The 17,190-nt window shown below is 45.4% G+C and overlaps 1 protein-coding gene across 1 annotated transcript; it reads right to left on the reverse strand.

Moving 5' to 3' along the window:
- Positions 1-877: 877 nt before the first annotated feature.
- On the reverse strand, positions 878-16,336 carry gpr142 (G protein-coupled receptor 142; the record flags this gene model as incomplete). Its single annotated transcript, XM_083932515.1, has 3 exons — positions 16,249-16,336; positions 4,452-4,606; positions 878-1,836 (listed from the first exon to the last, which is right to left on the reverse strand). Exons 2-3 carry the CDS (start codon positions 4,588-4,590, stop codon positions 878-880), a joined length of 1,098 nt encoding a protein of 365 aa, XP_083788641.1. The 5' UTR covers positions 4,591-4,606; positions 16,249-16,336.
- Between the last annotated feature and the right edge of the window lie 854 nt (positions 16,337-17,190).

The raw sequence follows: 17,190 nt of genomic DNA on the forward strand, positions 1-17,190 counted from the left end.
TGTGTGTGTGTGTGTGTGTGCAGACCATCAGGGCTAATCTGTGGTTTGTTTAGCCAGAGCTGAGGCCGTGTTGGTGATGCAGCGGAGGGGCTGTTTGAAGAGCAGGGTCTTCACTCCTGCCGCTTAAACAGCAAGCTTTCATTTGAGGCTCCATAGAGTTGCATTTGATGAAAAATAAACAGACGCCTTTAGCAGCTGGGGTTTTTGTGCCTGGGAGCGCACCGCAGACACGGAGACGGGTTTCTTTGCTCGATTGGCGAATGCTCAGCAGGGCGGATTGTCTTTTGGGTAATAAGCACATTTACACAACTGCAGAAACAACAGCCAGTTCAAATTAAAACCCTTATTTCTCCCTGGTTGCTGCTTCCACTGTGGATATCATTGCAGGGCAATTAAAATGGATTGAAGCAAACTGAATGCCTCTTGACATGAGGAAAGTGGGACTGAGCAGATGAATGGATTACACTCACAGCAGCAGCGTGCACGTAATCACTTTCCTTTCCTTCTTTCCATTTTTCCAATCGTGGATCTAATGACCGAATTATCCACAAAGTCTTCCTCTTAACTGCATCAAACCATTTTGTTACATTACTACCATGTATGGAAAAGGAAAAACATACTTTTAATCTGTTAAATTCCTCTGAAGGAAAAATAAATGGGCTGTCATCTTATCTGATTTACATGGACAAACAACTCCCAGTGACATTATGATACATAAAAACATTGCTACTTGTTGTTAGTTCGCCCATTGAGAGGGCTCCAGGGCTGACTGGCAGCTGTCCACGCTCGCTGGAATGCAGTGTGCGTCTCGGGGGTCACAAGTGCTCAGGGACCGTGGGAGGATGGGTGTTTTGGATTAAGAGGCGGGGTCACGGGGTCACGAGGGCTTTCTTGCCCTGCGAGGTGACAAGGGGGTGGAGTCCCGCTGACAGCGCTTGTTGTTCCCACTGTACAGAGAGGAGATGGAGGCATTGGTGGGGGCTTGCGGATGAGGCAGAGCGCGCCGTGGGTACAGCGGGCCGCCCCTGAGCAGAACGACGTCCCGCACGGCGCCACGGAACGGCTTACTGACGAAGCAGTAGAGAAAGAAGTTGACGGCCGTGTTGAGCATGGCCAGCATGTTGGACAGGTCATATGCCAGGTGGACACGCCAGTCTCGGTGAACCGAGGACACGTAGAGGTGGTAGATGACCACCACAGTCCTGGGAGCCCACAGCACGGAGAACACAGAGGTGATGGCCAGCAGCATCGCCGTGGTTTTCCCGAGTCGGCGAGGAGGCGCAGACTTCGGCCCGCGCTCCTCCTCGCAACGCTGCTGCCTCTGCCTCACCCTCAGCGTGTGGATTATCAAAGAGTTCAGCACCAAGAAGATGCTGCAGGGCAGGAAGTAGATGATAGTTACATGTGTCCATATGAGGACAGTGTCCAGGGCCGTGGGCGGGTGGCTGTTCCTCCACATGTCCGACCACCAGAAGAAGGGCACGCCTGATACGAGAGATAACCCCAGGACTGCCGCGATGATCTTCCTGGCTCGGGCCGGGTAGCTGATCTGGCGGTGCAGGAGGGGGTGGCACAGTGCCACATAGCGGTCCACAGTGAGGGGCACGGTGGCCCAGATGGAGGCGTGGTTAGCGGCGAATTCGGCAGCGCTGACGACGTGCAGCAGGAGCGCGGGGACATCGCGGTGAAAAACTGCCGTCTCCAGCAGGAAGCCGACAAAGATGATGAAGAGCTGGGAGAGAATATCGGAGCCCGTCACCGCCAAAAGGTAGTAGTACAGAGTTTTCTTGGTGCGGGACGCCAGTCTGGATAAAGCCACGGCTGTGAGGATGTTCACTGAAACAAACAGACAGAAAACAAACTGCATGAATAAGTCTGAAACGTGATGGAAAGATATCTGAACTTTACTGCTACTCTTCAACTAAGCTGCTAACTCATGGCATAAAAATGAAAATAAGGTACGGCCACACGATCGAAAACAACCTTTTTTTCCTCCGTCGTTCTTAAAAAGTTTTCTGTCTATACGCCCTCAACTAGAGAACTCTCTGCATCCACAGGAAACCAGGTGCAGCGACTCCAAACGCTGTAGTACCCATGGCAGGCCTGGAGGTGGCGCTGTAACTGCCACTGAAATACACCAACAACGGAGAAGAAGAGACGGGGAGACGCTGTGGAGAATCCAAACACCGGAGAGTTCCTCTCCAAATCCTCCTCCATCCTAGAGACAAACGTGTCCCTGGTTCTGGTCTTAGTGGAGACTTTGGTGCTGTTCTGGACTCTGATGCACCGATCACTCTGCAGAGGGGGCTGCTGGGAGCCCCTTCACTCTGCAGTTAGTGTCCTCACTGAGCAGAGGGGGCTGCTGGGAGCCCCTTCACTCTGCAGTTAGTGTCCTCACTGAGCAGAGGGTGCTGCTGGGAGCCCCTTCACTCTGCAGTTAGTGTCCTCACTGAGCAGAGGGTGCTGCTGGGAGCCCCTTCACTCTGCAGTTAGTGTCCTCACTGAGCAGAGGGGGCTGCTGGGAGCCCCTTCACTCTGCAGTTAGTGTCCTCACTGAGCAGAGGGTGCTGCTGGGAGCCCCTTCACTCTGCAGTTAGTGTCCTCACTGAGCAGAGGGGGCTGCTGGGAGCCCCTTCACTCTGCAGTTAGTGTCCTCACTGAGCAGAGGGTGCTGCTGGGAGCCCCTTCACTCTGCAGTTAGTGTCCTCACTGAGCAGAGGGTGCTGCTGGGAGCCCCTTCACTCTGCAGTTAGTGTCCTCACTGAGCAGAGGGGGCTGCTGGGAGCCCCTTCACTCTGCAGTTAGTGTCCTCACTGAGCAGAGGGGGCTGCTGGGAGCCCCTTCACTCTGCAGTTAGTGTCCTCACTGAGCAGAGGGGGCTGCTGGGAGACCTTTCACTCTGCAGTTAGTGTCCTCACTGAGCAGAGGGGGCTGCTGGGAGCCCCTTTCCCGTCCCAAAGCACTCCCAGGCGCCACTTTCTCACTACATTTAGAGACTTTTCACAGCTTCTTAGAACTGGATTTAGAAACAGAGACTAGAGATGATGAGCTCTTTTTATAATTATAAATGTATATAGGTTAATAATTAGCATTACAAGTCAGATTCTGGTCGTAGTAGGCAGAACAGATAATCATTAATCCTCTCTTGCATTTGAGGGGGAAATGCATTCATAGCTAAATAAGTAACAAAGCACTGATCTCATTTGCCTCCGTCCAGAACATCTAATACAGATTCCTCAGTTTCTGTTTCTCACATCTTGTCAGCAGCAGCAGGATATTTTCACTGTAGCATCTGTAACATCAGTCCTTCTGGACCCCTTCAGGCACACAGCTGTTGACTGTGAAACCTCTGGCCTCTCCATTTATTTTCCTTTGGGTACAATTACGTGACCGTGCGTGATGTGAACTCCCCTGTGTATAAATCTGGATCGATACCAAATCACCGCCATTGACTTGTAGGAGAGGCACAGTAATGAGAATGATGCCGAGGTGAATGCTGTCCATCACAGTGACAGTTTATTTCCTCTGTCTGAATTATTGAGGTGATTACACCTTGATGCAGATGGATGGACTGACCTGAGGGGTCGATGGATGGGTAAATACTCATAGACTACAAGGAAACTGAATAACAGATGATTAGATTATTGTAACCTGTGAAAAGAGCCATCAGCGCTCCGTCAAAGGCCACAACACTGACCCATTAGACCACTGTTATGTACCTCTAACTTACTGCTGTATTGATTTACTCTGTCATCTGCAGTTCCCACTTTTCTTATAAATAGATATCAATGCAAACTGTGAGAGTGATTCTGTGCAAACGCAGCTAATGCAATCATGCAGTGCATCAGTTCATTCTGACCTTAAAATGTTGGTCCACCTGAATAAGAAAGCACTTTTTGCATGCATGTTTTAATTGATCTTCACAAAATTCACTTCACCTCTATTGTACAGGGGTACACCAAAACTATTACACCAAAACTATCTTCAAGAGTAGAAACCATGAGGTATGAACCAACCCTGCACACAGTTCTCACCATAAGACATTATCATATACAAGTATATAAACATGTACACGCTGTATACTGTCTGATATGAAGATATCATGTCAGATATCATTTGATATATTATCAAAACGTTTGCAGATGATGTGCCGCTTTATATTTTACTACAATTGAGGGAAGTCGCCTTTGCGTCACCAAGCGGTTAGGTGTTTTTCAGACTCTACTCTGGTAACAAAAAGCCAGTAAATCCACAGTTGGGACTCAGTCAGTTAGACTTAAAATGTTGGTTCACCTGAATTAGAAAGCGCTTTTCGCATGCACCTTTCAATTGAGCTTTACAAAATTCACTGCGGCATATTACACCAAAACTATCTTCAAGAGTAGATACCACGAGGTATGAACCAACCCTGCACACGGTTCTCACCACAAGACATCATCATGACAGTGTACCTGGTACTCCCACACAAAGCAGAATGCTGTAGTAGATGACGGGGATGAAGCCCAGGACACATTTGGATCTCTGCAGCTCCTCGGGTTTCAGGCCCAGCTCCTGGTGGCCGGACGCTGTCACATTGGACAAGTCGATCATGACCTTGGCGCTTCCCCTGAGACACAAGGCAGAGACAGAGAAATGCTTCTAAGACTCAGAGTCTGTGGTTTAAGGGGAAACTGAGGCTTTTGTTTGTGATATTCTATAGTTTTCTTATTGTCGATAAATCCTATTAAAAGACAAAAACAACAATGAATGTTTTCAGTACGGTGTTTGTATCACAGCCTGATATCTCTTCTTCAATAAAGGAACATGTTACCCAGTGAGCCAAACTGTTGCACTGGGTAACATGTTCCTAAAACACTATTTTGTTTATTTGTTTGTAAAAGATTTATGTCTTCAGTTTGAATAAACAGGGTCACAGGGAGCATCCAGTTGTAGAAACTATGGTCACACTCACACTGTCCATCCGTACCGTGCCCAAACAGGTTTCACAGGTAAAGTCTGGTTCCTTTGACCAGTGTGAGTGCAACCGTACCGCGTCTAGGAGCGGCCAGCTTGCCGTCCACGGCCCGTTTAGGAGAGGTGGGCTTTTGTAAAGCACGTTTGCACATGTACGAGCACGAGTGTGCGCACGTGTACGAGCACGAGGCCTACGGCGGTTCTGAGGTCATTTCCTGTGCGCCTGATGGGACACAGAAAAAAGAAGGAGGGACCATGCGCGGACATTTCAAACAATGGCGGTGAAAGGCATCACGTTGGTGTGATGCGGAGGTGGAGTGTTCACTGCAGATTTGGTCGATGAAAAGATTCAAAAACAGTCGACAAGACGCACAAAAACTCTGAGGTCTACGGAAAGATCTGGAAACAAAGCCATGCATCGCCATGACGTCATCAATGCGTGTGACGTCATCAATTCGCTGAGGCCCAGGTAGTGTGAGTACAAACGGGCCTGGAGGGGGGGACAAGGACCCTAAAGCACGGGGCACAGGATGGACGCACAGTTTGCCGCTTTATATTTTTTACTGGGAAGGGGAAGTCATCAATCCGGGGGGTCAGACGTACGAGTGTGGAGGCGATGAACAAGTCTGATTCAGTTTAAAAAGATGTATAAAGAAGAATTTTCCATAAAGTACAGAAAGGAAGAAGGAAGCCATATCTGTGATTATGTCTTACTTCCATAAACTAAACTAAGTCGTGTTTGCGTCACCAAGCTGTTTGCTGTTACATCGACTGTGGAAACCAAAAGAGTTTGGACTCAGTCAATTAAACTGAAGCTCCACAACAACAGATGGGCTGACAGCGATGACCCCGTCGCCCTCCACCCTCCCCTGAGTCATTATCATCCCGTCTCCCCTCATCTAACTTTTCACCTGGGAGTCATCCATCCTGTTTTTCTCTGTCTGCCTACTCTCCTAATTTACTCCACTCATCCATGAAGCTGTATTTGGACTGTGTTATCTCTCAAGCTCTCAGTGACAAACCATTTGTGGATGCTTAACCAACGTAAACACCATCGCGGAGCCACAATCGCCCAATCGCCGAAACTGACCTTATGATGTAAGCGGGGCAATCACTACTTCTGCCGCAGAGGTCGATCATATTTAATCGCCACGATTGTAAATGCTTTTTTTAACGTGCCAAAAACACCGCGTGTGCAATATATGACTGCAGCATTTTATGACTTGTAGCAGGAATGTGATCATAAAATTCAGGAATATCTCAGTGCTTAGCTGCTTTAATTCACCTTAGCACAATAAACCAGCAGAAGAGCGCGGATCCAAAAGCAATCACCGAGATCGATGGTGTAGTTCTGTATGTGTGTGTGTGGAAAACGGTCAGTGTGACAGAAACGGACTCTTCCTCGAAACATTTTCCTTTAAAGGATTATTCTGGCGTTAAGTGAGCAGACAAACGGGAACAGATGGGTTAACCCTCCTGTTCTCCTTAGGGTCAATTCGACCCCATTCTATGTTTAACATCTCTAACTCCCGTATTTTTCCGCACTATAAGTTGCACCTAAAAACCTTCAAATGTCTCAAAAGCCGACAGTGCTCCTTATAATCCGGTGCTCCTTATATATGGACCAATATTGAGCCACAACAGGTCTCCAACTACAGTGAGCAGCCGCCGACTCTATTTTCCCCCGTAGAAGAAGTAACGCGCGGTGCATGTTGAGATATACGACTGCGTGAAGCGTGCCGTTTCATTTCCATGTGTGTGTTTGTGTAAAGAGCCCAAAATGGCTCCTGTTAAGAGACACACTTACGACGCAGAGTTTACACTCAAGGCCATTAGTCACGCAGTAGAACACGGGAATAGAGCAGCAGCCAGAGAGTTGAACATGAACCAATCAATGGTGCCGAAGTGGAGGAAGCAACAAGACGACCTGCGCCGAGTAAAGAAGACTAAACAGAGTTCAGAGGGAACAGAGCGAGACGGCTGCAGCTGGAGGACAAACTCCAACAGTGGGTTGTTGAACAGAGAGCAGCAAGTAGAAGAGTCCGTACGATCACTGTTCCACTGAAGGCAACAGTGCTAGCACGATACTGTCCAGCTGCAGAACCGGAGCACAAGCCCCTCACTTGTCACAAGCCCCTTGCTTGACGTAAGTGACGCAAAAAAAAAAAATTTCAAGTGAGGGGCTTGTGCTCCGGGTCTGCAGCTGGATGCTACTCGCGCCAGCACGCAAACTTAACATCAATGAATTAAGAGGCGGTCCTTAACGTAACCCCAGCCTCGACTGTAGCGTCTGTTCTATGCGCCTTATAATGTGGTTCGCCTAATAGTGCGGAAAATACGGTAGATGCTAAACATCATTTGTTTTTGTTTTATATTTAATGACTTTTCCTAATTTAACGGGGAAAACCTAAAATGGACATGATTATATTTTTTTTATGTACACAAACGTGTCGTGTCGGTGTTCCTTTGGGTCAAGTTGATAATTTGGACGATATAATCATTATTATTTTATCTATTTTACAATGAAAACATTCAGAAATACACGCTACTGTCCTTGATAATGGAAACTGCTTTAATTCCAAATATTATAAATAACACAAAATTGTACTTAATAATAATAAACTTACTATAAAACACACACGAACGTCCTTTAATCCAACTTTAGGTAAATTAGTGAGATATTTGTTTCCTGTATATTTCCAAATACACATATAAGAAGGTGTTTGCTGCTGTGTTTAATTTAAAACGCTATTTAGGCCGTCAACAAATACACATCAAGAACCTGACATGAAAACTTTGATTCTGATCATTTCCTGGATGTTTAAATCGCTGCGGTCAAATTAACCCCAAAGATAAACATCGTTAGTACAATTTGAAGGTAACAGGAGGGTTAAAGAAGATAAGTGAGATCGGGAAAGACGATTCACTGTGGTCGTCTCGTGTTGGGGTTGGCAGACGGGAGCGGGAGGTTTTGTCACAGGAGACAATCCTATTTCGTCTCACAACTTCTAAATTTGGCTCCTGGATTGACGTCACCGGTCACCCGAAGGTCGTTGCTGTTTGAAGATATCTCCAGTCTCATTGGTCCACTCTTTCAATCTGCGTGTTGGATGTGTATCATTTTATATATTAATGTTACAACCATACTTCCATTTTGGTTCCCAGTAGAAAAAATAGTGTTTGAATAAATAATGTAACCACTGATGATCGATGTCATGTGATTGTAGAAGTTCAGATTTCCATTTTGTTCTAAAACACTTTGAAGTAATAATGTTTTCATTTGAATAAAGGCTGTTAAAGTGACATCCCATGGTCTTTTTTGACAAATATTATATTTAATTTATCATCAAATGAGCCATCGAGACCATTTTTTTCGTGTAACAACAAAATGACACTGATACTTTCTGTGTAGGGACTCTTCTCATGCTGCTGCAGAGGTTTGCTGTTATTTTCAGCAGCATTAGTGGTTAAAAAAGACCTTTGAATGCCTTCACCGTGCTGCCCCGAGCTAATCAGTGTTAGCCGCATTACATTACATTAATTACTGTTAGCGACTGTCTGGGATTTCTCAGGTAACAGCTGTTACACGATGGCTTATTTGATGAGTATATTTGAGTGTATATGATGATTTTACGCTGGAATTTCACTTTAAGTCATGATCTATCTGTGAATGAGGAACCAGGATGACTGATCCATTGATGAATGTCCTCGTATTTGCAGTATTATTATAGAACTGGGTGAATCACAAGCGGTTTAATCGCAAAATGATTAAAAAAAACACACACACCTGTAATTACCGTATTTATCACTGCATGTGCCGCACGCCAGTGAGAACGAAACATCTTTCAGATTGTAGGATGACTTTTTCAAACACGGTGGCTTTAAAGGGGAGTTTGACAGTTTATCCTTTACCTTGGAAACTGAAATAGACCCAAAAAGTCACATCATATTTTTCACCAACGTGGACGAGAAGTTCATAAAGTGCTCAGGGACTTGAACATCCATGATTTCACCACAGCTGCCGACAAAGATCGAGTTATATGATCGAAAGCTCCAGAACAGCAACTGAATTGACCTTGTAATGCTGTTTTCAAGGTCAAGAATTAAGTTCTACACTTCACTGTCACTTCATCACTTATTTAGTGGTACTGTAACTCACTGCTGCTACACTTCACTGTGCTTTACTGTAACTTACTGCTGCTACACTTCACTGTGCTTTACTGTAACTTACTGCTGCTACACTTCACTGTGCTTTACTGTAACTTACTGCTGCTACACTTCACTGTGCTTTACTGTAACTTACTGCTGCTACACTTCACTGTGCTTTACTGTAACTTACTGCTGCTACACTTCACTGTGCTTTACTGTAACTCACTGCTGCTACACTTTACTGTGCTTTACTGTAACTTACTACTGCTACACTTCACTGTGCTTTACTGTAACTTACTGCTGCTACACTTTACTGTGCTTTACTGTAACTCACTGCTGCTACACTTTACTGTGCTTTACTGTAACTCACTGCTGCTACACTTTACTGTGCTTTACTGTAACTCACTGCTGCTACACTTCCCTGTGCTTTACTGTAACTCACTGCTGCTACACTTTACTGTGCTTCACTGTAACTCACTGCTGCTACACTTTACTGTGCTTTACTGTAACTTACTGCTGCTACACTTTACTGTGCTTTACTGTAACTCACTGCTGCTACACTTTACTGTGCTTTACTGTAACTCACTGCTGCTACACTTTACTGTGCTTTACTGTAACTCACTGCTGCTACACTTCACTGTGCTTTACTGTAACTTACTGCTGCTACACTTTACTGTGCTTTACTGTAACTTACTGCTGCTACACTTTACTGTGCTTTACTGTAACTTACTGCTGCTACACTTCACTGTGCTTTACTGTAACTTACTGCTGCTACATTTCACTGTGCTTTACTGTAACTCACTGCTGCTACACTTTAATGTGCTTTACTGTAACTTACTGCTGCTACACTTCACTGTGGTTTACTGTAACCTAGTTCTGTAGGAAATGCTGCTACATTCACTGTGGTTTACTGTAACTTACTGTAACGTATCTCAGTATGCTGCTTCACTGTACTTTACTGTAACTAACGTACTTCAGTAAGAAAGGCTGCTACACTTCATTGTACTTTACTGTAACTAACGTACTTCAGTAAGAAAGGCTGCTACACTTCACTGTACTTTACTGTAACTAACCCTCAAAGCAATTTCAGTCAAAAACAACTGGACTGGTTGTTTGTCTAGGAAGACGTTTCACCTCTCATCCAAGAGGCTTCATCAGTTCATGTACGCATCTGACCAGACTGGGACTGGTCCAACTAACTGGTGTGGAGATCCAGGTATTTAACCTCTCACAAGGCCGATGATGTCACTAACACCATTTGTGCTCCAAGTGCCCACGCCCGTCGTTAGAGTGACAGTCGTTGGTGGGCAGTTGGTTTCGACTTCGTTAGTGCTCTATTGAGTCTGAACGACAGTCGTTGGGGTCACCCGGGCCATGTGTGAACAGTTGTCCTTTGAGGTTAGATTGTTGAATTTCCTGGGAAGGGATGAAAGGGCGGCATTGTAAATTGGAGATAAGTGGTGTCTCAGACCCCCTCCTCTGTTTAGCGATGGTTTCTCCACTTTTACATAGATGGCTTCTTTTACTCCTCTTTCAAACCATCTGTCCTCTCTGTCCAAGATTTGGACATTGCTGTCATCAAAGGAGTGGGCTTTCTCCTTGAGGTGTAAGTGGACAGCCGAGTCCAGGCCTGAGGAGTTAGCTCTCCTGTGTTGGGCCATGCGTTTATGCAGTGGTTGTTTTGTTTCACCAATGTAAAGATCTTTGCATTCCTCGTTGCATTGGACAGCATAAACCAGGTTGCTTTTGTGGTGGTGTGGTGTTCTGTCCTTCGGATGTACTAGTCTCTGTCTGAGTGTGTTACCGGGTTTGAAATACACAGGGATGCAGTGTTTGTTGAAAATCCTCCTGAGTTTCTCCGATACCCCAGCCACATATGGGATGACTATGTTGTTTCTCCTGTTATCTTTTTCTTTCTCAACCACTTTGGTTTTCTTTCTGGAGGCAGCTGCCGTTTTAACAAAGGTCCAGCTGGGGTAGCCACAAGTTGTGAGGGCGCCTCTCAGGTGCTTGCGTTCTTCCCCTTGAGCCTGTGAGCTAGTGGGTACGTTATCAGCTCTGTGCTGCAGTGTTCTGATAACGCCAAGCTTGTGTTCCAAAGGGTGGTGAGAGTCGAAAAGTAGATATTGATCCGTGTGAGTGGGTTTTCTGTATACCCCTATGTGGAGGCTCCTGTCATTCTCCATATGGACGTCACAGTCCAAGAAGGGCAAGCTGTTGTCTTTAACTTCCTCTCTGGTGAACTTGATGTTTCTGTCCACTGAGTTGATATGTTCAGTAAAAGTTTGCACCTCTTTGGATTTGATCTTAACCCATGTGTCGTCCACATATCTGAACCAATGGCTTGGGGTTACTCCTTTAAAGGAGTTCAAAGCCTTGCCCTCTACCTCCTCCATGTACAGATTTGCCACAATAGGGGATACTGGTGAACCCATGGCACAGCCGTGTTTCTGTCTGTAAAAAATGCCATTTAAACTGGAAATATGTGGTATTCAGGCACAAATCCAGAAGTTGGCAAATGTGGTCTGGTTTGAGATTTGTTCGGTTTTGTAAGGAAATGTCCTGTGTGAGCCGCTCTCTTACTGTGGCCAAGGCCTCCATGGTTGGAATACAAGTGAACAAGGAAGTCACATCGTAGGACACCATGGTTTCAAAACGAAACGTCTTCCTAGACAAACAACCAGTCCAGTTGTTTTTGACTGAAATTGCTTTGAGGATAACGATGACCTGGACGAATGAGAACATTTACTTACTGTAACTAACTTACTTCAGTAAGAAAGGCTGCTACACTTCACTGTACTTTACTGTAACTAACTTACTTCAGTAAGAAAGGCTGCTACACTTCACTGCACTTTACTGTAACTAACTTACTTCAGTAAGAAAGGCTGCTACACTTCACTGTACTTTACTGTAACTAACTTACTTCAGTAAGAAAGGCTGCTGCACTTCACTGTACTTTACTCTAACTAACTTACTTCAGTCAGAAATGCTGCTACACTTTAACACTGTTGTCACTTATCGCTCCTTATCACTTCTTTAGTTTGTACTTATTTTATTCAATCTGCTGCTAAACTGCACGCTGTGTATTGTTGTATATTGTATAAATCTACATTTAACCACAGTGTCTGTTGCACTCTGTCACATTTAGTTAATTGTTTGATTTAATATGATGTGATTTATGTTTTCATGCTTATTGTCACTCTGATCCTTTCATCTTTGTATTGAAGCTGTTGCACAATCATTTCCCCCGGGATAAATAAATAAAGCTTCTTGAATCTTGAATCTTGAATCGTGAATCTTCAAATAATAAAAAATAAATAAAAAAACTTGTGTCCAGAACCAAATGTCTTCATGCTGCATGTTTGCATTAACATCCAGTGTAACAGGAGGCCAGGACACAATCAACTGAATCTGTTGAGCTGATGTTTCTCTCTCTTGTGACTCGTGAAAAAACTCTTTATCACGTCACAAATTCAAAACAACTTTATGAATCCCAGAGGGGCGTGAAAACGCTCCGAGCATTTCCAGCACAAAGCCTTAAACCCAGGCCATAAACACGACGCCTCCTCAGACTCCAGACTTTGGAGGAAACGTGAACTCTCCGCGGAGTTTGCAGCATTTTTACTCAAACACATTTTGGTTCGCTTTGTTTATCTGAGAGACGTTCTCATATTTCACTCTTCGTTATGCAACAACAGCCCGTGCGCTGCGATAGGATGTCCTATTCAGTATTAATAGGAGTGCGACTCCCATTGGAGGGGTGCAGATGTACATTCATCCCTGCAGGGTTGGACCTCAGAGATGAACTCACCTCTTACCCCTCGGTCTTCTGCAGTGTGTGTGTGTTCATGCACGGGTAAAGTTGTAGTCAGAAATGTTTTTCTGAGCAGCTGGAAAAAGTTCCCCTCAAATGGGAACAACAGCGTTTATCCTCGGGGTCAATTTGACCCCAGCAATTTGTTTGTCTCTATGTGTCCTGTGATAGACTGGCGTCCTGTCCAGGGTGGACCGCGCCTCACGCCCGATGTCAGCTGGGATCGGCTCCAGCCCCCCGCAACCCCGACCCCGGGATAAGCGGTTGAAGATGAATGAATGAATTTAAACATCCAGAAAATCCTAATTAAAGACGTTACTCAAGTGTTAACGTCAGGTATTCTGTGTGTATTTGCTGACGACCTAAATAGCATTTTAGATTAAACACCTTCTTTTACACACCTCCAGAATAAAGTAAGTATATTATTTGTAAGTATTATTTTGTGTTATTTATAGTATTTGGAATGAAAGTAATGTTCATTATCAAGGACAGTAGCGCGTGTTACGTACAATTTGACCTCAGGAAAAACAAACAATTTCAAACATTTCTAAAGATTTGAATTATAAAATAGAAATGTTCAATTATCAAATGAACCCAAAGGAACAACGCTGCAACAAGTTTGTGTACAGGACAATGAAAAAAAATAAAATCATGTCAATATTCATATTTCGCTTCATATATGGCTTTTAAAAGCAAATTAATCTTAAGGCAATTCATTGATTAGCAGAATTGTTCCTGTTTGGTTTGATTTCTTAACCCCTGTTATGTTATTATCAGCTACCTGTGCAGAAAATATATAAGCTGCAAGGATTAAAGAGGAAATTAATAGAAGAGGAGTCCGAAAGCGGCTAAAATTACCTTCAAACACCACTCAAAACAGGCTAAAACGGCTTCTGTAGACCTGCAAGTGGTGTCAGCACTGCCTCTCTCAGACACCTGATCTGCGTCCTCACCAGCCTCGTCCCAGGACCAGCGTTAAGAAAGATGATCGTTATGAATGAGAAGGTTTGTGCCAGCCGAGCGCGGCATGAGGGGACAGTAAATAACACCGGCCGATCAATACTCCTGCAGCCCATCGTTTACACCGGCACAGATACTCTTTAGTCTTTGAAGTTTGGAGAGTTCTCTGTCTCCTCTGCTTACTCTTCATCACACTCTCGCGTGCACACTAATCATCATGCTCAGTCCTTTGGGCGCTACGGAGTCTGGATGGGAATGGAGCTGTTCTCACGTCAGAGTGGTTTGATTAAATACGCTGTTACAGTCTTCTCACACAGGGGAAATGAGATCTATTGACGTGACGACACAGTGAGTCGATCATACGGCTCTGAAAAATCCCCGTCCGTTAAAAAGAAACAACATTGACTTTAACAGGGACTAGATCAGAGGCCGAGGCATGCTTCTGATTAAGGCTCTTCCCAGAGTTGAGATGCAGCTGGAGGCTTTAGGATGTGGCTCTGCAGGGGGGGTCAGGGCCCAGGAAGCTGAACTCAACTGCATCTATGCTCCACTGGGTCCTCTTAATAATTCATCGAGACTGTGCACCTGAAACAACAGCACTGTACAGCAAACACATCACTGTTTCACGTGAGAGCAGAGAGGCGCATTTAGGCCCTGAACACGCAAAAAAAACCCACAAAATATTTTATCAGATGTGCCGTTTGTTTAGACGTAGACGGCGTCTTTGTGGCTATAAATACAAAAAAGATAAACCTCCCTCCTGAGTGTAAATGTTCAAAAGGCTCCAGCGTTGTGTTTGCGTGTCAAGGTAAAAACACTAAAGTGAGCTCTGATCTGCTCCAGCGTTGTGTTTGCGTGTAAAGGTAAAAACACTAAAGTGAGCTCTGATCTGCTCCAGCGTTGTGTTTGCGTGTAAAGGTAAAAACACTAAAGTGAGCCCTGATCTGCTCCAGCGTTGTGTTTGCGTGTAAAGGTAAAAACACTAAAGTGAGCTCTGATCTGCTCCAGCGTTGTGTTTGCGTGTAAAGGTAAAAACACTAAAGCTCTGATCTGCTCCAGCGTTGTGTTTGCGTGTAAAGGTAAAAACACTAAAGCTCTGATCTGCTCCAGCGTTGTGTTTGCGTGTAAAGGTAAAAACACTAAAGTGAGCTCTGATCTGCTCCAGCGTTGTGTTTGCGTGTAAAGGTAAAAACACTAAAGTGAGCTCTGATCTGCTCCAGCGTTGTGTTTGCGTGTAAAGGTAAAAACACTAAAGTGAGCTCTGATCTGCTCCAGCGTTGTGTTTGCGTGTAAAGGTAAAAACACTAAAGTGAGCTCTGAACTGCTCACGTTGGCTCTCGTGGCGTACGTGTTTCTGTAACATCCGTGTGCAGAGTTCAGGTAAACAACAACAAACATGTTGGACTGTTTCCATCAGTGGGACGTTCAAGTGTCCTGGGTGGAGCCGAGGCGGTGGGAGGCTGCAGACTGTGCTGCAGATCCCTGTCCCACTGTACGGCGTCCTGCTTCTCCGCTGTTAGGGAGAGAAGGAGGAGGACGTTTCCCAGCATGCACCAGCTCTGGGTGCTGTTGTGTGGCAGCGCTTCACAGCTCCACCTACACACCTGACGTGCACACTACATCCAATTTACACACTTTTGCGTCACCCTATGCATGCAGATTTCCCCCCAAAGACGCTCGTCAAACGCGGAACAAAAAGTGAGAACGCAACGCCACTTTAGCATTTCCTTTCTAGCTCGTCTTCGTCTAAACAGGTCCTTAGGTGCTTATTTGGAAAGTGGGAGCGACTCAAGGTCTTACAGTGGAAGCTGGAGAACAAATAGTTTTATATATATATATATACGGGCTCCTTTTGCCCAGAGGGGAAATCGATGTCGAAAGGCAACACTAGAGAAGAAATATCCTCATCATGAAGATGGAGCTGCTGTTCAAAGTCCACTCATGAGGCCAACATCCTGACCCGTGGTCCGCGTGGTTAGGAAGACAGACTCCAGAAGTGCGTTTTGGCAGAAGTGACAGGCTAATATGATGACAAACGCCTCTTTCTCAGAAGATTTAGGGGGGTGAAATAACAAGAAAACACTTTAAGTAAACGTTCGTTACTATAAAAGATGAGTTCAAGACAACGGCAATTATGAAACAATTGGAAGTGAGACAGTCCAGACTCCCTGTTTCCTGAAATAACTTTTTAATAAGCCTGTACCTTGCACCAACATCTGAAGTCAGTGATGTGTAGCGCTGCTGATTGCACAAGAAACAGAATCATTTCATCTTTGTACAAAAGAGCAGCGCAGGCACTCGTTCATGATCAGTGGAAGGAGAGAGTTTTCCTTGGCTTTGTTTGCCCTTGTATGGTCCGTCTGCATGCTTACCTTCACATCCAGGCTTCACAGCGACCTTCCACCGGGTTTACAGCCAGTGCTCTGCTCTGCCGTTCCCACGGGCGACCCTACAGAGTCCCCGACATCGCTGCTGGACACCCGCTGAGGAGACGTGGAGGAGGACGGAGAAGGGGAGGAGGAGGACGAGTGGAGTCCAGGCAGCCGGTTCATCACTGCGACGAGTGAGCGGAGGGAGAGGGGAGAAAGGAGGCAGAGGGGAGTGACAATGTGGGCAGGGTGAGGAAGGAGAGAGAGAGAGGGAGGGAGGGAGGAGGGATATGTGGATGGAGAGAGGTGAATGAGGGAGGGGAAAGACCGGAGAGCAAGAAAAACTGATGGAAAAGTCTGTCAGGGAATAAAAAGTGATGATGTTTCAGGCCGTGTTCCAGTTTCATATTGACAGAAAATAAAAATACATGAAAGAGTCAGTATGCAGATTAATGCTGTGTCCCAATGTCTTTATCATTCATTCATTCATCTTCAAACGCTTGTCCCTGTCGAGGTCGCGGAGGGCTGGAGTCGATCCCAGCTGACATCAGGCGTGAGGCGGGGTCCACCCTGGACAGGACGCCAGTCTATCACAGGACACATAGAGACGAACAGAGACAGACAACCATTCACACCTACGGGTGATTTAGAGTCATCAATGAACCGAACACCTGCACGTCTTTGGACTGTGGGAGGAAACCGGAGAACCCGGAGAAAACCCACGCAGACACGGGGACAACATGCACACTCCACACAGAAGGGCCCCAGCTGGGATCCGAACCAGGAACCTCCTTAATGTGAGGCGACAGTGCTAACTGGACTTTACTTTATTTAGCATTAGGCAACAATAAAGACGTTTTTATAAAGGTTTTGCTCAAATCAAGCAATCTGATTGGTTCATAGTTGTGTTATAATTCAATTAAATGTTTTTTATTGTGTCAAATC

This window comes from Echiichthys vipera, assembly GCF_963691815.1.
Source record: "Echiichthys vipera genome assembly, chromosome: 18".
Taxonomy (NCBI): domain Eukaryota; kingdom Metazoa; phylum Chordata; class Actinopteri; order Perciformes; family Trachinidae; genus Echiichthys; species Echiichthys vipera.